Raw genomic sequence first — 22564 nt, forward strand, 5'->3', positions numbered from 1 at the left:
AGCTCCATGTGTACAAGTAGTTGCCATTCCCGATGGATGGGCTTTTTTATATAGTTGCTTTTGATTAATCCATGTACCTACTAGTAACCTCTCAAAGACATTCTTGTAACTCCAGTAAACTCATTTGCTCAGTAAGTTAGACATGGGTAGAATAATTTTTTTTAATCAATAGTGTTCTACCCAAAGTGAATAGATAACTTATTTATATCATCCAGGAAAAGTCATATGGCACTGACTTAACCAGAGATGATTTGGAAAAGAACAGCATGTGGCTCCAGTGATAGACTGTGGGGCATGTAACAGTGGCTTGTGTTTGTGAGAATGGGTTTTTGTAGAGGCAATCCCAAAATGGGATTCCTCATATAATATAGCATGATGTGCCTTCTTGCTGTAGTGGTGGTATCATGCTCCCTGTGATGGAAAGTGGGATATGCCACTAAGGGTAAGCTGTCAGGGAGTTGAGTATCTGTAGATGGAATCACAGTGTGGCCATCTTCTATTTGGTATATGGTAGCAGGCACCATTGATTATTGGAATCCATCAAGCGAGTGTCGGAATGCCCACCAATTTGCTGATAGAACAGAAAATATTCTACAATCATGAAAGTAGCATGTGGTGGAGGAGACCATAGACACTCTGTGGCATCCATTGCTTGTTCTTTGCTATATGAAATAAGATATGCAAGTGAGTTCATGTTTCTTTCTAGAAAGAGCATGGTAGATAAGAGAGGAATCGCATTAAGAAAGAGCTTTAGAGTGGCTCTTCCTGGGATGCAAAAGCATGAAACTCATGGAAAGAATGGTAATGAGTGGATTATGGCAAAATGAGAGAAGATGGCACTAGGTCTGATTTTCAACAGAAAGAAAGAGAATTTCACAATTCATAGGCAGACAGCACTTTTATTAATAGTTCAGTATGAGAAACAATGTAATATTTATAAGTAATATTCTGCATCTGACATGAATTGGGTACGACTTTTAAACAAATAAGCAAGATATGTAAGATCTTTTATAACCTTGCTAATGAGGCTGTGGGACAGACTGATGAATATGATCACTCTAAATGCTGTGAAATCTAAAAAATAATTATTATAATTTTATATCTCTCCTTGAAACAAAGAATGCATAATCTAAAAATACAAAAATAGGAGTCAGAATTTCAGGGCCATTATGCAAAGGCTGTTGATGATATCTGCTTATTAACAGGTAAGATTTAATTGGTTGAAAGATACTAGAAGGGCAGTCTAGGAAACTGAGCATTAGAAAGGTAGCATTTGATATCCAGTTAATTGCATCTAATAGAACTTTATTCACAGATTCCAGAAAGATGTTGATTTAATAGTTGGCTTGGGCCAGCTATGAGCCATTAATAACTTTGCTAAGTCCTATGGAAAACTGAATCATTTATGAGGTAAAGAAGTTTTAGAAGACAGGAATGATTTTGTGTGACTTATAAACCAGGTTCTAAGGTTGTTATAGTAATCAAGAGAGGAAGAAAGAAAGTTAAAGCTGTAAAAAAAATATGTGCTAGAATCACTGGATGGTAAATGTAGAAAGACTAATATCAAGCTAGAGTTCCAAAACAAGAAATTATTAGAAATCCAACTGCTGTGCTAGGAAGCTTTTAGATGCCTTAAAAGCCTTAGCAGATGTTCATGGAAGGAAAGAATAAGCTTGATTTGGAGTGGGTTTCTTCCCCCCCCCCATTGTATATGTCATAAAATTGATAAGATGTGAACAAAATGTTTAGCCATCCTGGGGCCATTTGACATGTCAGGTGTAGCCAGTGGACAGTAAAGAACCATGGTTCTGTTTTAATTTGTTGAACTAAGAAGCCATTGGCAGCACTAGGCAGAGGTGGTTGAATAGAGCTTAGCACCACAAGGCAGATGAGTGGAGATGTACAGCAATGCAGCAGATCATTGAGGAGGATGAGAACACATAAAATATGTCTGTGTGAAGCAGAGGGCAACAGTGGGTAAAGTCTCCTTCTATGTTGCTGCACCGATATTGTCATTTTGATGAAAAAAACTTACAGAATGGATAAGATGACTTTGTGTTTTGATAGGCCTTGCTAATGGTTCCTTTTTAGTGACCAACTAGAAGTTAGATAGATTGAATGGTGGTGGGTGTCAGATGTCCTATGTACCCTCATTTTAAAAGTTCACTATGCAATACTAAAAATTGAGAGTCTTGTAAGTTTGTAAAACAGTTAAAAGAACAAGGAGCAGTATTGTGATAGAATATGTCTCATCAGAGAACATAAAACTAAGTAAAAATTCTTGTGCCAGAGGTGACCTGACTCCACTGTGGGCTACTCCCAAGTCCCACAAATCCTAAAGACTATCACCAATACCGTGGGTTAGATGGCAGAACTTGATCATAAAATCATATTGCTAATGACAACAACATTTTTTGGCTGAGGGACATGGAGAAATTAAGATGAGGCAGACTAGAAGAATACTCTCCCTTGTAGATTAATTTTCAAAGTGATCAAAAGTATAATGTAGCCTTTGCAAGTGACTTTTCACCTATAATTTTGATTGACTATAAATGTTACAGGCTATGCTACTAAATTCAGGTAAGGTATACTCACTGTTGCAATCATGGCTGTTATGGCTATAATTCACTGCTCTCTAACTGGAATTAAGGTCCCTTTCACAAGGTGAAACTCATATTTCGTTTTGTCAAAGGGGACAAAAGTCCCCTTTGTTTTGTCCATGGGGACAGAAGTCAAAGTCCCCATGGAGACCATTGCTTTGTACTGTTAAATGAATGTATAAGTTTGCCAAATTGTCTCCTAAATGTTAGTCATTGAGGAAAACTTCTTTATTGCAGGTGGAAATATAGTGCAGAGACTCATAACTGAGCTATCTCCACAAAGCAGTTCTTCCTCTTACACAGTCATCTGATGCTCTAACATGGAGGAAGGAAGATAATCATTATCAATATCATCCTACCATAGGCTTAGGAACATTGAAGAAGAGTTGGCAGAAATATGGTGAGAGCCAAAGGAAAGGAGAATGAAGGGTTTATGGCAATTTCCTTAGATTTGGAATGTTCGATTCTGGAGGAGAGCTTGCTAAGACTTGGGAGTAAGCAACACCAACCAGTATCAAAAAAAGTCATGAAACTTAGAAGATCCCCAAGGTCACTCCCCATGGCTACCTCCGGCAATAGTAAGTCTAGGGAGAGAAAACTCTTCAGTCATCTCAGTGCCTAAACTTCGTGAAGGAGATCCAGGGGTGCAGCTTTTGTGAGCTGCCATTCATACTGGACTAGGAATTTTAGTACTATGACTGCCTTTGTGTGATTCCTGCTCCTGAGAATAACTTCAGTAAACTTGTTCATTCACCTATGTTCTTTTACCTATGCTAAATAGGTAATGTAATTTCTCTCATTGTCTACTGGTGTCTTATCTCAGGAAAATAGATATATACTCATTTCCAAAGAAAAACTCACACCACAGAGAATCTGCCAGTTTAGCAATTAAGTCAAATGTACCCATGGAGTAGCTGCTCACAACTAAACAGTGTATAAAGACACTTGAATGTATGCTAGTGAAAACCCAAGCATACTAATTTGCAGTATTTCCAGTCTGGAAGGAAAGTCTTTTTTTTTTCTTTTTTTATTATTATTAATACTATTATTAGTTACATTTTATTAATTCTGTATCCCAGCTGTATCCTGCTCCCTTATTCCCTCCCAACCCCACCCTTCCTCCCTCATCTCCTCCCTGCCCCTTCCCAAGTCCACAGATTGAGGAGGACCTCCTCCCCTTTCGTCTGGCCCTGTTTTATCAGGTATCTCAAAGTCCTTCTCTGTGGCCTAGCAGGACTGCTCCTCCCTTGGAGGGTGGGGAGGTCAAAGAGTCTGCCATTGAGTTCCTGTCAGAAATAGTCCCTGTTCCCCTTACTATGGGAAACCCATTGGTTACTGAGCTAGCATGAGTTTTGTCCGAGCAAAGGTTCTAGGTTATATCCATACCTGGTCCTTGGTTGGAGAAAAAACCCTGTGCCCAGCTATATTTGGTCCTTGTGGAGCTCCTATCCTTTCCACATCATACTAACTCCCCTTCTGCTGAATTTCAACACTGAGTTGTGGAGTAAAGTCATAAACTCCAGGGCAACTGTACTTCTAAGAATCATCTTGATTGAGTGAAAAAGACTTGGGTGCAGCTACCTCTGCTAACCCAAGACTAGACCTATAATCATAAAGCTGTGCAAAAGTAGGTTTATTTATTCTTTTATTCTGTAAATTCTGGGATAACTTGTTATTTAGAAATGTGTAGGCAACAGAGTAAACTCTGTTTTTATTCCTATTTGATAGATGACTCTGACCAAAGAATATGCCAGCACTAAGAAGAAGGATTAGACATAAAATCCTCACCGTAAACAAGAATCTCAATGAAGTTGATACCTGCTAGGAAAGGGAAGCTGAGTTTTCTTCATCTGAGTGTCAATGAATGTATCAACTATGCTCTAGTGCAGGACCCATGTCTAGGTATATTTGGCCACTATAAAACAGACTACATAATTGTGTGTGTGTGTGTGTGTGTGTGTGTGTGTGTGTGTGTGTGTGTATTTTGTTTCATTTTATGTTGTGGTAGTTTTTGTCTTGTTGGGTTTTGTTCTGTTTTGCTGCTGTTTTTTGAGATAGAGACAGAGACAGAGAGAGAGGGAGGAAAGAAGAGAGAGATACAGAGACAGGACAGAGACAGATACAGAGAGAGACAGAGAGACCTGAAACTCAGTGGGAACAAATGAGGAGAGGACCTGGAAGGTGTGGGAGAAAGGAAAACAAAGTTTATTGTAGGAAACAAGCTTAAATATTTTTTTAAAAAATTGTATACTAAAATCAATTTGTAAATGGAAGCATGACCTCTTCATGAAACATCATTTAAAGTATGATATTCTACATGGCCTGGGCAATAAAATGTATTCTGAGTCTTGAGAAGTTGATTTGTCATTGCTGTAGAAAGAAGTCACACATATAGGAATGCTTAGGAATATTAGCATGAACTCATGGTGTTTACTGTGACTACAGATTGGCATGTGAACTAAATTTGGTATTAGTGCAAGATGGAGAAGCTATGAAGTTCAGAAGAAAATCACATCTGTCCTTTTGGAGATCAAAGGAACAGAGCTGCATTGGAGACAAATTTGGAAGATGTCTATTGGAAACAGATATTTGATCCCATGAGTTAGATGTCATTTCTTTGAAAATATAGCAAAGGGATGAGAAATAAAGAAAAGAATAAGTTTACTATTCTAGCCAACAGTGGCATAGCTGTTGTAAGCTCTACATTATATATATATATATATGTGCTTTACATATATTTAAATACATGAATAGACTTACCATAACAATCAGGATGATCAATATCAATAATCCCAGCTATCCAGTTGAACCAAGGATATCTTACTATACAGCTGCATATGTAAGTCCCGATCTTATTTTTACAGTATGATACATCCTTACACAGTGGCTCCAATAAACATTCATCAATATCTGCAAATCAAGAGATATTGCTTGTTTTTATTTTCATAAGGCTGTACCTCTTTGTCTTACCTGTATTGTCTCTTTTGCTGGACTTCATTTCTAGTCTTTGTTAAGCTAAATTCTTTGTTAGGCTAAACCAATATAATAAACATGACCTTTACTTAATTTATAAACATAATGCACTTCTCCCGCAATAACCATTTTTATTATGTCTCCAAACATATTATAAAAACAATTTAACTCTACCTAGCAGTGTTTCAAAGCAGACACTAAGACTCATAACCAAACCCTGGGCAGAGTGCAGGGAATCATATGAAAGAAGGGAAGTTAGTATGATATGGAAAGGATACGAGCTCTACAAGGACCAAATATATCCGGGCACAGGGTCTTTTCTGAGACTGACACTCAACCAAGGACCGTCTATGGATATAACCTAGAACTTCTGCTCGGATGTGGCCTGTGGTAGCTCAGCAACCAAGTAAGGGGAACAAGGACTATTTCTAACAGGATCTCAAGGGCAGGCTCTTTGATCCCCCCCAGGGGAGGAGCAGTCCTGTTAGGCCACAGAGGAGGACTTTGCAGCCAGCCCTGAAGATACCTGATAAAACAGGGTCAAATGAAAGGGGAGGAGGTCCTCCCCTATCAGTGGACTTGGAAAGGGGCAGGGAGGAGACCAGGGAGGGAGTGTGGGGTTGGGGAGGGAATGAGGGAGCGGGATACAGCTGGGACACAGAGTTAACAAAATGTAACTAAAAAGAAAAATAAAATTAAAAAAAATTTAAGGGAGGAATTGCTTATTTTGGCTTGTTGTATATGGGTGCAAAACAGTCCTTGATAACAGAAATACTTTTCCACTGGCAGGTGATGCAGTTGGCCACCCTGCATATGCAAGCAGGCTGCAGAGAGAAGTGAATGCTGCTACTTAGCTGTTTTAGTACTTTTTTGCCTTTATATTCTGTCTGTAATTCCACTCTGTGGAATTCTATCATTCACATTCTGTGTATATCTTTCTTCTTCAGTTAAGGAAGACTGGAAAGATCCTCATAGACATGTATTCAAGTTGTTAGTGAAGATTAAATTATCACAAATATCAATAAAAAGCTTACCCATGTTTTGTAGAAATACACCCCCAAGCAATGACAAAAAAGGATTATAAGGTGGGCAACAGCCTTCTAGACATTGAAATACCCTATATAATATGCAAAATATTGATGATATATTATTGGGTGAAGGAAGAAAACAATCTGAATAATGAACTAAACGCTAAGAAATGGATTCTAGGACATACTAGGGCAAATGAAGTTTAAAGTGCTGGTAGCAGTAATTTGTCTAATACTATATCAAATCTCCAAAATAAGGGTTGAATATCTTCTTTAATACTGATTCATGTAGTTTGTGAAATTGACATTAAACATACACTCAGCAACAAGATAATGATTGTCATTTAAATAGTAAATGGTCTCCATAGGTTGAGATATTTAATATTTGATCTCTGTTGGTGGTTCTATTTAAGAAGGTTATCAGAAGAAGAATATCCCTGGGGATTCTTCAAGGGTTTTTACCTTCTCCCACATCCTCCTTAATACTTCTGATTCCTGTGTGTAGTGAAGATGTGACATATCATCTCTAACTGCCTCATGCTATGGCTTTCTACCATTATGGACTTTTTCCCTGGTACCATTAGCCAAAAAAAACCCTCTCTTCTATAAATTGCTTTTGGTTGTGTCATTTATTACAGCAAGGGAAGTATCACTTATACAGAAGTTGAGAGACTAAATAAATAGCCTACTGTTTAAGAACACTGACCATTCTTGCAGATGACCCAGGTACAGTTCCCAGAATCCACCTGGCAATTGACAACCATATGTAACTCTAGTTACAGTACATCTGGTGCTTCCTTCTGAATTTCATGGGCACTTCATGAATATGGTCTCTAGACATACACAAATACAGGCAAATACCCATATACATAACATAAAATAGAAAAGGAAGTTGATACTAGAAAGTGGAGTTATTTTTATAATTGATTCAACTGTGCTGTCTTTTTGAGGAATGCAAAAGACTTTGTATGTGCTAGCAACCTTGCAGAGATTTATTAGCTGTTATTGCCAGACCACAAAATACAATATTGCAGAGAGTTATGGTGATATTAGAGGCCTGGAGAGATCTCAGAAGGTAATAAATTCTCTATTAACCTTTGAGTTAGAGGCCACTGTATTATACTTTGGCAAAGAATCTGTCTATTTCTGCCCTCATCCTAATAAGTGACAGTTTAAAATAAAAAAATGTTGATTAATTTACTATCAGAGGACATTTTAAGGCAGCACAGTTCTGAATCCATGCCTGGTTATTACTGATTATCTTTATCAGAAAGTAAGAGAAAAAGAAAGTTAAAGTGTGCACTGTAGAAAGAAAAGATCTGTAGAAATGTATACCAAAAAGGAGACTCTAATTATTGGAGATCAGAACCATATAGGTTAGACCTCTTGGTCTGCAGTGGAACATTTGGATGGGAGCCCTGAGGACAAGACTACAACCCGCTAAGGATATGTAAAAAGAGAAGACCCAAGAAGCTTCTTCTCCTAGAATACATACCAACTATATTGCAAATGTGATCCAAGGAGGAGGGGTTTCCTCTTAAACTTGCAGCTGATCTTGGCATTGCTCCAACTAAGATATCAGCTTTGCAGGCATTAATGGTGCAGGAATGAAGGTGTCATGAACACTTTTGCTATTATTTCAGAGAGTCTCTGAGGGCAAGCAAAGTGTTGGAAGGATTGAGTCCATTAGAGAACACCATGAGAGCCTACTATGTGAATTGTAAAAGCAAAACCTGCATTTAGTGGATATCTAAAGATTTGAGTTACCAGGCTATGAGATATGTGCTAAAAAGAGGTGCACACAGGAAGTGGAATGAGAGAGAGACAGCGTTTCAGACAGCAAGCTTGGGGGAGCAGAGCCATCTAAGTCTTTAGTAACTTAATAACTAAAGGCTCGTATGTCAGACATAGAACTACAGCATTTGAGGGTCACCCTGTTGTGTTTCATTTGCTTCAGTGCAATGTTTCTTCATTATGCCCCCATTTCTTCTCTTTGGAAAGGTGATATATACATACGCTGTGCCATACTATATTTGAAGCATACTATTTGTGTTTTGATTTTACAAGGTTACAGCTAAGAAAGCTCTGAGTCTCAGAGGAGAATTTAAACTTTGAATTTTGGAACACTGTTGAGACAGTGAGAAACTGGAGATATATTTAAAGTTGGTCTAAAAACACAGTTTGGGTACCATGAACCTATGTACCCAAAGTGTCAAATGTTTAAGTTCAAATGAAATTATGTTTCTCTCCCCCTCCCATAGGCTAAGGATTTTGAAATATTGGCCACAGTTTGTAACACTGACACTATAAGTTATGGAAACTTTAAAATGTGCACCTTTACTGAAACAAGTACTCTACTGAGGTCTTTGAGGGTTGATAGTCTAATTCCATTTTTGTTCATTTGTTGTTTCCTTTGTGTAAGTAAGATATGAATTCTCAGGTTCTGGATACTGTTAGGTCCAAAGGGAACTCCAACTCCCCAAACTTCAAAAAGCAATCCAATGAGCTCATCCTAGACTATAGAATGATTTCTGACAGATAAAACCCAACATTTCTTAGGACCTTGTGAAACTGATTCCCATTTACTGAAATGTGTCATTTTCTTTGACTCTGGCGGAATGGACATATGGCTGGTTATTGTGGTACCTATTAACATATTAAACTCATGCTTATCTCTAGGCTTACTCAATAGCACATGTATGTTACATATTTCAAAGTTTATGCTAGTATCCTTACCTTTCTCATCTCCTTAAAGTCAATACAACTCATGGGCTACCTCTCCATCTATTCATTCTCCTTATAACCCTGCTATTCTCTATCCCTCTTTCTCTATCCTTGTCTCCCTCTCTCCCTCTCTTCTCTCTCTCTCTCTCTCTCTCTCTCTCTCTCTCTTTCTCTCTCTCTCCTTTTTGGGAGCTATGCAAGAGGAACAACAACACAGCTTTAGAACACATGCAATGTGGCCCAGCAGTTAGCACAACCACAATGGCTACACCTTGGAAAGGTAGAGCCCTGAGGAGTCTACCTGTGGTGAGTCCTGTGTGTGTGTCCTGTGGACTTCATCCTGTTGTAGAGTATTCCTCTGCTTGTTGCTTTCATGTTTACCACACCCCTTCCAATCTGTCAGTTGTATGAAAATTCTAAGGAGGATTTTAAACCTCACTGGGCAGTATCACTGACACTTGCAATAACAGTACTTGGCCTTTCTCAGGTTTTGCAGATAAACAATTCACCTGCCACCCTTAGAAAGAATTTAGAGATGTAGATTGTTAGCAATGACCACCGCTTTTAGATTATATATATATATATATTTTTTAGTGGCTCTGATGCAGAAAATCATAGGAAACAATTTGAATTTCAGAAAGGCACACTCTTAATAATTGAGCTAGGTATTTTGGGGGGTCAGGAGCAAGAACAACAGCAGCCTAACTGGCACTAGCTGACTTGCCTTTCTCTTGATAAAGGTGGGCTGGTCATCAAGGTGATGATTGATTTCTTGTACCCATTTTTACCCTCAGTTTTCTGATATGGTTTAATAAAACTGTTAATGAATAGATGTGCACCTTGAAGATTTAAAGTAGAAATGACTGATTTTTTTATATTTGTGATTCTTTTGAGATTTTTATAAGACTGTTTCTTAATATAAATAGTAAGATAATTGATCTTTTCTTTGTAACTGCAAATGGCAGCCTTCCAGTAAAAGAAACTGGTGGAGAAAATTGCCTTGCTTACTTACTCTTTGTTAATCTATAACAAGTTTGTTAGTTATAAATGTATGTGGGTTCTTGGGAATAACTTGTTTTTCACATTTGTTTTTCTCCCACACTATGTAAAACATTTGATCATGTGTAGTAATTGGGGATCTTGTTTTTTTTTTTTTCTACATATACTCCTTAAAATCATTCAAAGAAAACTAAAATGTAACGACACTGTGATTTTTGTACTGCTTGAAAGATTTTTTTTCTGGGCTATATAAGCTGTGGGAGGAAAAATGAAGTTTTTTGAGTTCGCTCCATTCACCAAATGTGTATCTGTATATATGTAAGATGGTGCAAGTTTGATCACTGGAGCTGTGCTCCATCCACCAAATACGTGTGTATGTATGAAAGGTAGTTGAAGCTTTGCTCCATCTACTCAATGTGTAAATGTGTGTATATGTATGTATGTGTGTGTGTTTATGTGTGTATAAGCATGCATGAAGTTGTTGCTTGTTTGTTGGAGCTTGTCTTGCTTCATCAGTCATGTGTATGTGTGTGGGTGTATGATTTCTTTCTTCTTTTTTCCTTTTTCTTCTTTACCAGCTACAACCAATTCCAGCCTCCAGTCAAATAACTCAGTGTCCTGCCTCAGTTCATTCATGTCAAAGTTGGTTTTCAACTTTCTCTCTTTCTTTTTCTCATCTCTGCTCCTACATCTCTCACTATATTTTATCTATTCTCTATCCTGTGCTATTCTCCCCTCTCTTGCCATACCTTGTCTCCTGACATGTTCAGTCTACTTTCTTTCTTGGCAGTAGATGCTTCCAGATATTTCTGGCTGTTCTCTATCTTGCATCTATAATTCACCAAACCATGGAGCTGCCATGTTGTCAGTTTAAACAGACACATGATACCATGCCTATAATCATCATTGTGGACTCTTTTACTGGAACCATAATCCATAACAAGTATTTTTCTTCTATAAGTTACCTTTCAATATGGTGTTTATAACATTAACAAAATGTACATAGTACAAGAATAAACCAGATAAATGAGCTCACTAATAAAAATAGTTAAGACTCAATTTATAAGAAAATATTACCTAAAGCTTGCCTCACACAACACTCATACTATCTAAAAAGATAGATGGGAGAAGAGAGAGAGACATGAATATTTACCAGTCAAAGTATCCATTTGACTGAAAACAGGAATTCTCCTTCTACTTGGGAGACATTTAACAATATAGGGCAGAGGCCAAGAAAATTCTAAGTATCTCACAGAGAGAGTAGGTGTTATATAAATGACTTACCAAAAATCAGAACAAAAAACTCTGAACCTGACTTTTCTATGCTTACCAGTCCACTTCTATTTTTAGGAATACTTTTTTTTCTTAATAAAGTAAATCTCTTTCTCACACTGCTTATATGTCCCTGGTCCAATTCATTGTTCCAGGACACAAAACTTGGAAATCTTGTCAGGTTCTCTTGGGTTCCTGATGTCTACTTATTATAACATGAACAGTTCTTCTGAATAACCATTTTTCCTGCTAGCAGATCAGAGTTGAATTTTAAGACAGGGGACTATATAATGATTAGTTTCAATTGCTAAATTGATGCAATCTAGAATTGCGTTTGTGATTATACATTATCAACATGACAGAAGGTAGAATGGCCTGGGAAGAGAGTCTCAATGAGAAATATTCTGGATTCAGTTGGCTTGTGGTCATGCCTGTGAGAAATTCATTTTATTGAGTTAACTGGTATGGGAAGATCTTCCAGCATGAATGTGAACAGAGCCATTTCTTGAGCTAGGTACAAGACTAAGTGAAAAAAAAAAGACAGCTGCTTCATTTCTTACATGCATTCATTCATTCTGTCTCTGTTCATGACTGAGGCTATGAGTAGATGCTTAAATTTTCTCCTACATTTATTTTTCCACATTGATGGACTGTAACCTGATGTTGTAAACTAAGACAGACCTTTGTTCCCCTAAGATGCTTGGTTCACAGTCACAACAAAAAGGAAGCTAATAAAGAGGTCTACAGACCAAAGATTCCTTGACACAAAGAGCCATATGGCCACTGACTGTCCAAAGAATATAACACATTACATTCAGTTAATGCCTGTACATTGTCAAAGATTCTTCTAAAGATCTCTGAGATCTTATGTCCTACAATGTTTGATTGAGGGGCATAAGAATTTTCTGAAATGATTAAACTAAAACTTTGTGATATTTAGGTTTTTTTTTATCAAGTTGGCACAAGGAAGAGTCATTTTGAAAGAGGGACCACAATTTTTAAAGATTCTGCCATAAGGTTTTTCTTTCAGTGTGAAGAGACACTGTGACAAAGGCAATTTATAAAAGAAAACATTAAATTGGGAGGGAGGTATCGTGGCAAGAAGCATGGCAGCAGAAAAGTTTGCATGTTGCTGAAGCAGTAGGTGAGAGATTATATCTCATCTGATCCACAGGCAGGAAGTAAAGAGTGGCACAGGCTTTCAGAATGTCAAAGCCAAATCCCGGTGACATACCACTTTAAACAAGCCCAAACCTTCTAATTCTTCCCAAACAGTTACACCAACTGGGAATCAAGTAGTTATATATATTCAAATCATCATGTAGAGTAAGCCAGGAAGGGCTAGCCAGTAAGCAGCACTCCTCCATTATTTCTGCTCCAGTCTCTATCTCCAATTTCCTGCCTTGAGTCCATGTCCTGTCTTCCTCTTAATAGAATGTTACCTTGAAGTATAGGATGAAAGGAGTCCTTTTCTTTCAATACACACACACACACTGAGAGAGAGAGAGAGAGAGAGAGAGAGAGAGAGATAACAGGTTGCCCATGGGTTAATCACAACAATAGCAAGCATATAAAGATAGACTTCTTTACCTTCACATTTCACATGTGGCTCAATAATTATTTTATTCCCAGAGCCTGGCCAGAATCCTTCTTTACAAACACAGTGAGTTCTATTGAAGCAGGTAGCATTTTCACTGCATTGCGGGCAGGAAGCTGTGGAGAACACAGAATATTTTCATGCATTTTCTCATGTTCTTTGAGGTATCTCTTTTTATAGCCATACTATTGCTAAATATAGTTGCTCTCAATGTCTTTCTATATCTATGTTCTTCCATAAATACCAATTTTTCAAACTGTAAAATTTTAATTGGGAGACTTTATGTTTCTATTTGTTGGAGCTTTCTCTGGCCACCCAGTATTCATTGGTCACCAGAAAGAAATTAGTATCTCTTCCCATCACACATGGCTCCTTACATCAATGACTGACAGGAATGTGCTTTTAAAAGACTCAGCTTGAAGAGATATGGAGATGTCACAGTTGTAAATGTAAGTATGCTTGTAAGTTCAATGTGTAAATATGATGACTTGAGTTCAAAACATACATCACAACACCAGCAATGATACAGACTTAGGGAAATAGAAGTCAGTATCTGCCAGTTCTATAACTTGGAGCCAGCTCCTCCTTTGTAAAACCAAGGATCATGTGTGGATTTTGTTGTCTTTATAGTTGTAGTGTCTTCTTTATAGTAATATCATGAGTACTGAATAAAATAATGTGTAATTGGTTAGCTAAATGATATAAACAATGATGGTGAAGATGAAGATGTTAGAATAGGACAATGGTGCTTAAGACAAATACCATAAAAAGTTTCAAACTTAACAGTGAACACTTCGCTTCTTAGGAAGAATATTTTGTATCCCACTGGCATTAACAATAAATAGCCTCACCTGAAGTATTCTGCAATTCTAATGCTGACCAGACCAGCAGAACACCAAGAGCTGAAAGAGAAAGAATGAAATGATGTGATTGGGTTCATTTGGAGTTCTAGCTCTGCTTCAAAGTTTTATAGGCTTTTCTGCCCTATAAATAAGACTGTTACTCATGCACATTCATTCACTACAGTTGTCATGGTGGATTGTAGGGAACCTGAAAATAATGGAAAATGAAACATACATCCTATTGTAGCTGTGAACTGACCAATGAACACGACTAGTCTTCCAAGTCATTCACAGAGAAACCACAACTACAACCTCTGTTCTATATTCAGTGGTCCCCCTACCAGCTGAGGCCTCTAATACCACATTGTGTATTATTTGAAATACAATTACTATATGAAGCAAAGCACAGTGCAGAGAAAATGAATGCATTGGGTGGCTTTTCATGTTGAGTATTTTTTATTATTCTCTGAAAGAAGTACACCGGTAGATTTCTGTCATAACTAAACCAATTTGACATAGCTTAGAAAAGGTAATCTTTTTTAAATTTTTTATTAATTACACTTTATTCACTTTGTATCCCCCCTGTAGTTCCATCCCTCCCTTCTACCCTCCCAACCCCTCCCTTTTCCCCCTTCTCCATGCAATCCTCTCCCCAAGTCTACTGATAGGAGAAGTCTTCTTTTCCTTCCTTCTGATCCTAGTCTATTAGGTTTCATCAGGGGTGGCTGTATTGTCTTCCTCTGTGGCCTGGAAAGGCTGCTCCCAGCTCAGGGAAAGGTGATCAAAGAGCAGGCCAATCAGTTCATGTCAGACACAGCCCCTGCCTGTTCCCATTGCTATGGAACCCACCTGGACACTGAACTTCCATGGACTGCATCTATGCAGGAGTTCTAGGTTATCTCCATGCATGGTCCTTGGTTGGAGTGTCAGTCTCAGGAAAGACCCCTGTACTCAAATTTTTTGGTTCTGTTGCTCTCCTTGTGGCTCCTGTCCTCTCCAGATCTTACTATTTCCCACGTGTTTCATAAGATTCCCTGCACTGCACTCTGCCCAAAGGTTGGCCATAAGTCTCAGCATCTGCTTTGATAGTCTGCAGAACAGAGCCTTTCAGAGGCCCTCTGTGGCAGGCTCCTGACTTGTTCCCTGTTTTCTCCTTCTTCTGATGTCCATCCTCTTTGCCTTTCTGGGTGGAGATTGAGCATTGTAGTAAGAGTCCTCCCTCTTGATTAGTTTATTTAGGTATATACAGAGTTTAGTAGGTTTCTCCTATATTATATGCCTGTGTGAGTGAGTATATACCGTGTGTGTCTTTCTGCTTCTGGGATAGCTCAGTCAGGATGATCTAGAAAAGGTAATCTTTACTGAAGAATTATTTCATCAGACTTGCCTGTAGGCAAAACTGTGTGATGTTTTATTGATTAGTAATTGATGTGGGAAAAGCCTAAAGCACTATGGGCAGTGCAACACCTTGACTGGTGGTCCAGAGTTGTATAAGAAAGCATGCTGGGCAACACACAGAAAAACAAACAAAAATACAAAACAAACCAACAAGCATCATTGCTCCATGGTCCCTGCTTTATATCATGCTTCAAGTTCTTGTTTCAAATTCTTTTTTATGGTGGAGTATGTAATGTAAGCCAATATAAATCTTTTCCCCAAGTATATAATAACAAATATATAATAACAATTCAAGGGAATTATTTTATATTAGTCTGCTTTGGTGAACCAATGAGTTTACTTGAGGTTACTTCCAGGAACATTTGTGAGGTTTTACTACTTGCAGTAACATGATCAACTAAGGGGCAACTATGCCCCCAAGAATTTCATTCCCAACACAAGAATCGTTATTTCTTATATATCTTTGGGAAACAGGGAACAAATATGACACATGAAACCCCCTCTCCATAAGGGAATGTAAGTGAGCTTAATGTGGTTGATGTGTTGTACAACCACCAGTACATGTTCTGATTTAAATGTTCCATTTGTCCTGCAAAGTAGACAGAGTTTCACAAGAAAATGACTATATTTTATGTAGTCCAAGAGGGTTGAGAAATTAGTATTTTGCCATGTAACCATTTGTAATTAGAAAAATGTATCTTCCTATAATATAATATTTTAAATATCTTACATTATTTTAATACATTTTTAAATGTGTATTAATTATACTTTATTCACTTTGTATCCCACCTGTAGTTCCCTCCTTCCTCCTTTCCCAATCCCACCCCCCTCTTTCTTCACGCTACCCCAGACAGATATGTGGACCTCAAAACACCAAAGACTGGGTCTCCCTGTTGGGAGGAAACTCCACAGTGTGTGTGGGAGAATGTCTGGCTCTACCTCACGACACCCAGCTCTGGAAAAGTTTCTGGGTTCCCACAGGCTCCAGGCTCTAGACTCCTGTGGCACACATGAGAGCTGTGTTCACCTGCTACTGATTACCACTTGGGTGCTAGGACACAGAGTTCCAACCTCAGACCTACAGAAGCCTGGGATCCCTGAGATCTGTCCCCAGATACTGCTCCATAAGGCAACCAGTTATCCTTAAATAAACTGCACAAACCACAGGGCACCCAGGTTATATCAGCAGCTCACTAAATTTAAAGCAAGAAACCCAGAAGCAGGATAGTTTTCTTCAGGAATTCTCTGGGTGAGAGGAGAGCCCCCTTGACTAACAAAGACAACACTTATCACTCAGGTCTAAACGCCTGAGGTGAGCTGTGGCAATTCTAGAAAAACATCGGCCATTCAGTGACCATACCCAAAAAGCTGAGGAGGCCTCCTCCAGGGAAAATCATCTTTCTGCCAATGAAATTCTCCCCACTCCAGGATTCCAGGAAGCAAAAAAAACTAACACCCAACACCTAAGACGGCCCAATGGGTAGAGGCCAGCATAGAAGCTCAACCAACAAAAGACAGAGCAATATGGCATCTCCAGAACCCAGTTATCCAGGAGCAAGCATCCATGGACACCCCAGCATAAATGGAATTCAAGAAAATAACCCAAGACAAATTATGTCATCATAGTTGGTACTTCCATCTGGCAACCTGTGCCTTGTCCAATGTGCTGAAAGTCTTAGTTTCCCTCAGTTCTCTAATGAACATGCACTATTTGGAATACTGAGATTATCAAAGCCAAGGTGAATGGGTTCTGAATAAAAGTCTCACATATAGTTATGACAGAGTTTTGTAGTGTTTAAAATCAGTATTTTGTGCTAGACATTCATTATTACCCCCCAAGATATTGAAGAAACATGGTTGGGACCAATGATCTTAGTGTGCAACATCAATGAAATTTAATCTGAAAACTGTCTTTTTGCCTTTCCTAAGGAAAGTCTTGATCAAATAAGGGGACATTTTGCTTGTTCTATGCCTTCACAGAAATCAGCCATCACAGAGCCAGGCTCTTTGATCACGTCCACCTTAGGGGGGAACATCCTTACTAGTCCACAGAGGAAGACAAAAAAGCCAGGCCTGATGAGACCTGATAGACTAGAATCAGAGGGAAGGGGAGGAGGACCTCCCCTATCATTGGACTGGGAGATGGGCATAGGAGAAGAATAGGGAGGGAGGGTGTGATTGGGAGGGGACAATGGAGGGGCTATGGTTGGGATACAAAGTGAATAAGCTGAAATAAATAAATAAATAGATAGATAGATGATAAAAAAATAAATAAATAAATGAAAAAAGGAAAAAAGAAATCAGCCATCCCTATTCTGAAAATGATTCAGAAAATGTTTGTATGTCATTAAAATTCTTTGATACTTTCTACCATTCTTTATCCTTTATTAATACAACACTCACCATCTCATTCTCAAAACAATTTGATGATTCACTATCAAGAAAATGGTATTTAAATGCTACACTGAGAAAATCCAAAGGCCCATGCTCAACCATTTAACCTGCTACTACAACATAAGTTATTTTTTTGTGAAAATGGCACTGTATTTTTCTGGATCTTAGAAGAACATGATCATGATACCATCCTGTTTGGTATCTAATGATTAATTCTTCTTCAAATATGACATTTGATATATATTCTCAATTGGTGAAAGGGGCAATTAGGCTCCCTTTGGCATATTTTATAAAGGCACCAAAACCATGTATGACTTGCCTCCCAACACTACAGTGGTCGTAGAGTTTGCCTGTGAAGCGTGGAGCTAGATGTCACTGTCAAATTAGGCTTGCTTCAGGAGAGTTTATTCACAGTTTGGGGTGGGTAGCTCAGGGGGAGAGCATGTGAACACCAAGGGCAGTGCATGAATTTCATCTTAAGCACTTGGGGTAAAACAAATAGTTTATTTACAACACAATACATAGAAAACTATTAGTAGCTAACAAAAGACTTACAAGAGAAAGAGTTGAGCTGGAGGGATTAATTTAGCACCCATGTTATAATGAATTAAGTTAAACTATTCACTCTGGGTTTTTAGTTGGTTAGGGGGTATAGTATGGATTTTATAGTTTCTCATATTTATGAGACAGTGGTGTTTCTCTCCCTATCAGTTGGAGGACATAAAATCTAACATTAATACTAACAAACCCAAGGAGAGCTAAAGATAAGACACAGTTTGTGTATGACTAGCTCTGAATGGGCTTGACTCATACAGAACTGCAGCTAATTATTGCCAGTGCTGAGGCAGGATCTGCTTACTAAACTCCCAGCCACACTTCATGTTCATTAACAATGAAAGACTCACAACTACTCATCAAAATTCATTGAATATCTTTCCTCACACTCACAAATATGCTTCCAATATATATCTTAGTCTCTTTTATGTGTGAATACACATGACTATTAAATGTCATTAGTTGAAGAGGTTTTTGATATTATAAAATCTTAATATCTCAGAATTGAGAAACTTTAAATATTCTTAACTACCATAATCTGGATAACAGCAAACATAACACTCTTAATCTAAAAATTTACAATGTGTCCATAATGAAAGCTATCTCTCACTTATGATTTATCGTTTAGAATTTCCGGCTTATAAAAACCTAGAGCCATTGCCAAGTTTTTCATATGTGTCTAAGATGCCTCAGCTGTTAAGAGTGCTTGCAGAAGATCTGAGTTTGGTTCCTAGCACCCACACAGCGATTCAGAAGGCTTGGTCACTCTCTTTCTATAGGATCTGACACCTTCGTCGTGCCTGCACAGATACCAGGCATGCGCATAGTGCACACAAATATGTGCAGAGAAAAATGCATACGCATAATATAAAAACAAATAAATCTTTTTAAAGACCACTTTAGACTGCTAAGCTCTGCAGTCTTGCCCAAACATCACTGATACCTATGCTGCAAATTAGTGTGCACACGGGCACCAGCATGTCCTTGGCAATCAGAATGCACAATGATATTATTCTACTTGCTTTTGCTTGTGAATTCCTAAAGGCCAGGCGCTCTTTCATATTCCCCTACATTCTTTTATTAAAAGTATATTAGACATATAATATAGGACAAACGTACTAAAATCTGTACACCTAACGAAGCTAAGCAAGGAGGACCCTGGGTTAGATGATCAATCCTCACTCAAAAAGTAAAAGAAGATAGACACCCGAAGAAGGAAAAAACAGGGAATAGGACAGGAGCCTACCACAGAGGGCCTCTGAAAGACTCTACCCAGCAGTGTATCAAAGCAGATGCTGAGACTCATAGCCAAACTTTGGGAAGAGTTTACAGAATCTTATGAAAGAAGCAGGAGATGAAAGACCTGGAAGGCCAGGAGTTCCACAAGGAGAGCAGCAAAACCAAGAAATCTGGGCCCAGGGGTCTTTTCTAAGACTGATACTGTAACCAAGGACCATGCCTGGAGATAACCTAGAACCACTGCATAGATGTAGCCCAAGGCAGTCAATAATCAAGTGGGTTCCTGAGTAAGGAGACTGTCTCTGACATGAACTCTGGCTAGCTCTTTCACCACCACACCTGAGGGGAGAGCAGCCTCATCAGGCCGCAAAGGGAAACAATGCAGCCAGTCCTGATGAGACCTGAGATGCTAGGGTCAGATGGAAGGGGAGGAGGACCTCCCCTATCAGTGGACTTGGAGAGGGGAATGAGAGGAGATGAGGGAGGGAGGGTGAGACAGAGACAGGGAGGGATTGTGAGGGAATGAGGCAGGTGGCTACAGCTAGGATACAAAGTGAATAAACTCTAATTAATATAAATAAATAAAATTTAAAAAAATGTTGAGTACTATTCCATTGTTTAAATGTACCACAATTTCTGTATCCATTACTCAGCTGAGGGACATCTGGGTTGTTTCCTGCTTCTGGCTTTTACAAATAAAGCTGCTATGAATATGTATGAGCAAATGTCCTTTTTGTATACTTGAGCTTCTTTTGGATATATGCCTGGGAGTGGTATAGCTGGATCTTGAGGAAGCACTGTTCCTAATTGTCTGAGAAAGTGCCAGATTGATTCTAAGTGGTTGTACAAGTTTACAATCCCAACAGCAGTGGAAGAATGTTCTGATGGCTGTAAGGTGAAATCCAGGGTCATTTTGATCTGCATTTCCCTGATGACTAAGGATGTTGAACATTTCTTTAAGTGTTTCTCTGCCATTCAATATTCCTCTACAGAGGAATTCCTCTGTTTTGCTCTGTACACCATTTTTAAATTGGATTACTTGATTTTTTGCTTTTTAACTTCTTGAGTTCCTTATATATACTGGATATTAGTTTTCTGTCAAATATAGTGTTGGTGAAGATCTTTTCGCAGTCTGTAGGCTGTTGTTTTGTTCTGATGACAGTGTCCTTTGTTTTACAAAAGCTTTTCAGTTTCATGAGATTCCATTTGTTGGGTAAGATAAAAAATCCTTACTCAGAAAAGCAAACAGAATGGAAATTGGAAGAGGGAGTAAACAAGAAATAGGACATAGAGGGCCTCTGAAAGACTCTACTCAGCAGTTTGTCAAAGCAGATGCTGAGGCTCATAACCACACTTTGGGCAGAGTGCAGGGAATCTTATAAAAGAAGGGGGAGATAAAAAGACGGGAAGGGCTAGGAGCTGCACAAGGAGAACAACAGAAACAAAAATCTGGGCCCAGAGTTCTTTTCTGAGGCTGATACTCCAACCAAGGACCATACATGGAGATAACCTATAACTCCTGCACAGATGTAGCCCATAGCAGCTCAGTATCCAAGTGGGTTCCCTAGTGAGGGGAACAGGGACTGTCTCTGACATGAACTCAGTGGCTGGCTCTTTGATCACCTCCCTCTGATGGGGGAGGAGACTTTCCCAGCTAAAGAGGAGGACATTGCAGCCAGTCCTGATAAGCTAGGGTCAAATGGAAGGTGAGAAGGATCTCCTCTATCAATGAACTTGGAGAGGAGCATGGGAGGAGATGAGGGAGGGAGGGAATGAGTGAAGGGCTACAGTTGGGACACGGAGGTAATAAACTGTAATTAATATTTAAAAAGTAAAATAAAAATTTAAAAATGCCTTCAGTTATTCCATGAAAAAGAAGACCTCCCCAGTCAACCACACATAAAAGGAGATAAACCTTGAATAACCAAGAAGACCAAGAAGACCCACAACTGCTTTTGGCGTCTCTTATAAGAGGTAACAACCCATAGTCACTCAAGACAAGAGTTCATAGAAACACCTAGCCAATCACATAAATATAAAAATAAAGATAGGGCAGTTTAATTTATAGATGGTTTAATTAATGAAGACCCATGCCAAGCTTGAGGGTTAGCTGATTAATCAAAACCCAATTACTAATGTAATGGGTGATCTTGTTTTTCAGATGAAGGAAAAATCTTCATGTAAGTAAAATTTTTATTGCTAATTGATGTAGTAGGATCAAGTCCACAGTGGTGGTTAACACCCTTAAGTAGGGGGATGTGAGATGTAAAAAAAAAACATAGCTGACCAGGAGCCTGCTAAAAAGAAAAAAAAAAAAATCCTCCGTGGCTGTCAATGTAAGCTTCTACTTCGAGTTCTTTTCTTGGTTTCCCTTGATGATGGAATGTACCCTTTAAGATCAAATAAACACTTTCCCCTTCAAGGTGTTTCTAGTCAGAGTGTTTTATCACAACAACACAAAAGGTCACAAACCAAGCCAATTTCAAGAAAGAGAATGAACACAGGCTGAAATGCAGTGTAGTTTGCTCCACAAAGTACTGGTGGTAATGGTGATGGTGAATGATGGTGAAGGGGATGATGGTGATGAAGTGGATGGAAAAACATATTAAAATTCTTTTATATTTAAACATCAAACTAAAATTGCATTTTCATGCAAGGAACTTGTATGTCATTTTTACGTCTGAATAAACATTTATTTACACAGAGATGCATACATCATTTACAACATTTATGGAGGCTGGAACACACCATGGAATAGTCAAGTAGGAAACCATATGACCTTAAAAGCTGAAAATACTAACCAACCAGTGGTTCTTTGAGTCTTTACGTTTGTGTGTGTTCATGCATGTAGGTTATATGGAGACCAGAGGTTGTTGTCAAGTTGTTTTATCAGTAACTATGTACTATCACTGAGTATATAGGGCCTTTCACTGAACCTAAAAC

The 22564-nt window shown here is 38.5% G+C and overlaps 1 protein-coding gene across 1 annotated transcript in view; it reads right to left on the bottom strand.

Annotated features, from left to right (window-relative positions):
• LOC129684671 (adhesion G protein-coupled receptor E4-like) overlaps positions 1 to 19443 on the bottom strand; it is a 77699-nt gene extending 58256 nt beyond the window's left edge. Inside the window, exons 1-4 of the mRNA XM_055617882.1 lie at positions 19326 to 19443; positions 14045 to 14095; positions 13187 to 13309; positions 5361 to 5510 (exon numbers count right to left, since the gene is read on the bottom strand). Coding sequence (XP_055473857.1) covers positions 5361 to 5510; positions 13187 to 13309; positions 14045 to 14095; positions 19326 to 19443 — 442 coding nt within the window. The remainder of the gene's footprint in view (positions 1 to 5360; positions 5511 to 13186; positions 13310 to 14044; positions 14096 to 19325) is intronic.
• Between the last annotated feature and the right edge of the window lie 3121 nt (positions 19444 to 22564).

Source organism: Psammomys obesus, unplaced genomic scaffold, assembly GCF_907164565.1.
Source record: "Psammomys obesus unplaced genomic scaffold, mPsaObe1.curated_primary_1811, whole genome shotgun sequence".
Taxonomy (NCBI): Eukaryota; Metazoa; Chordata; class Mammalia; order Rodentia; family Muridae; genus Psammomys; species Psammomys obesus.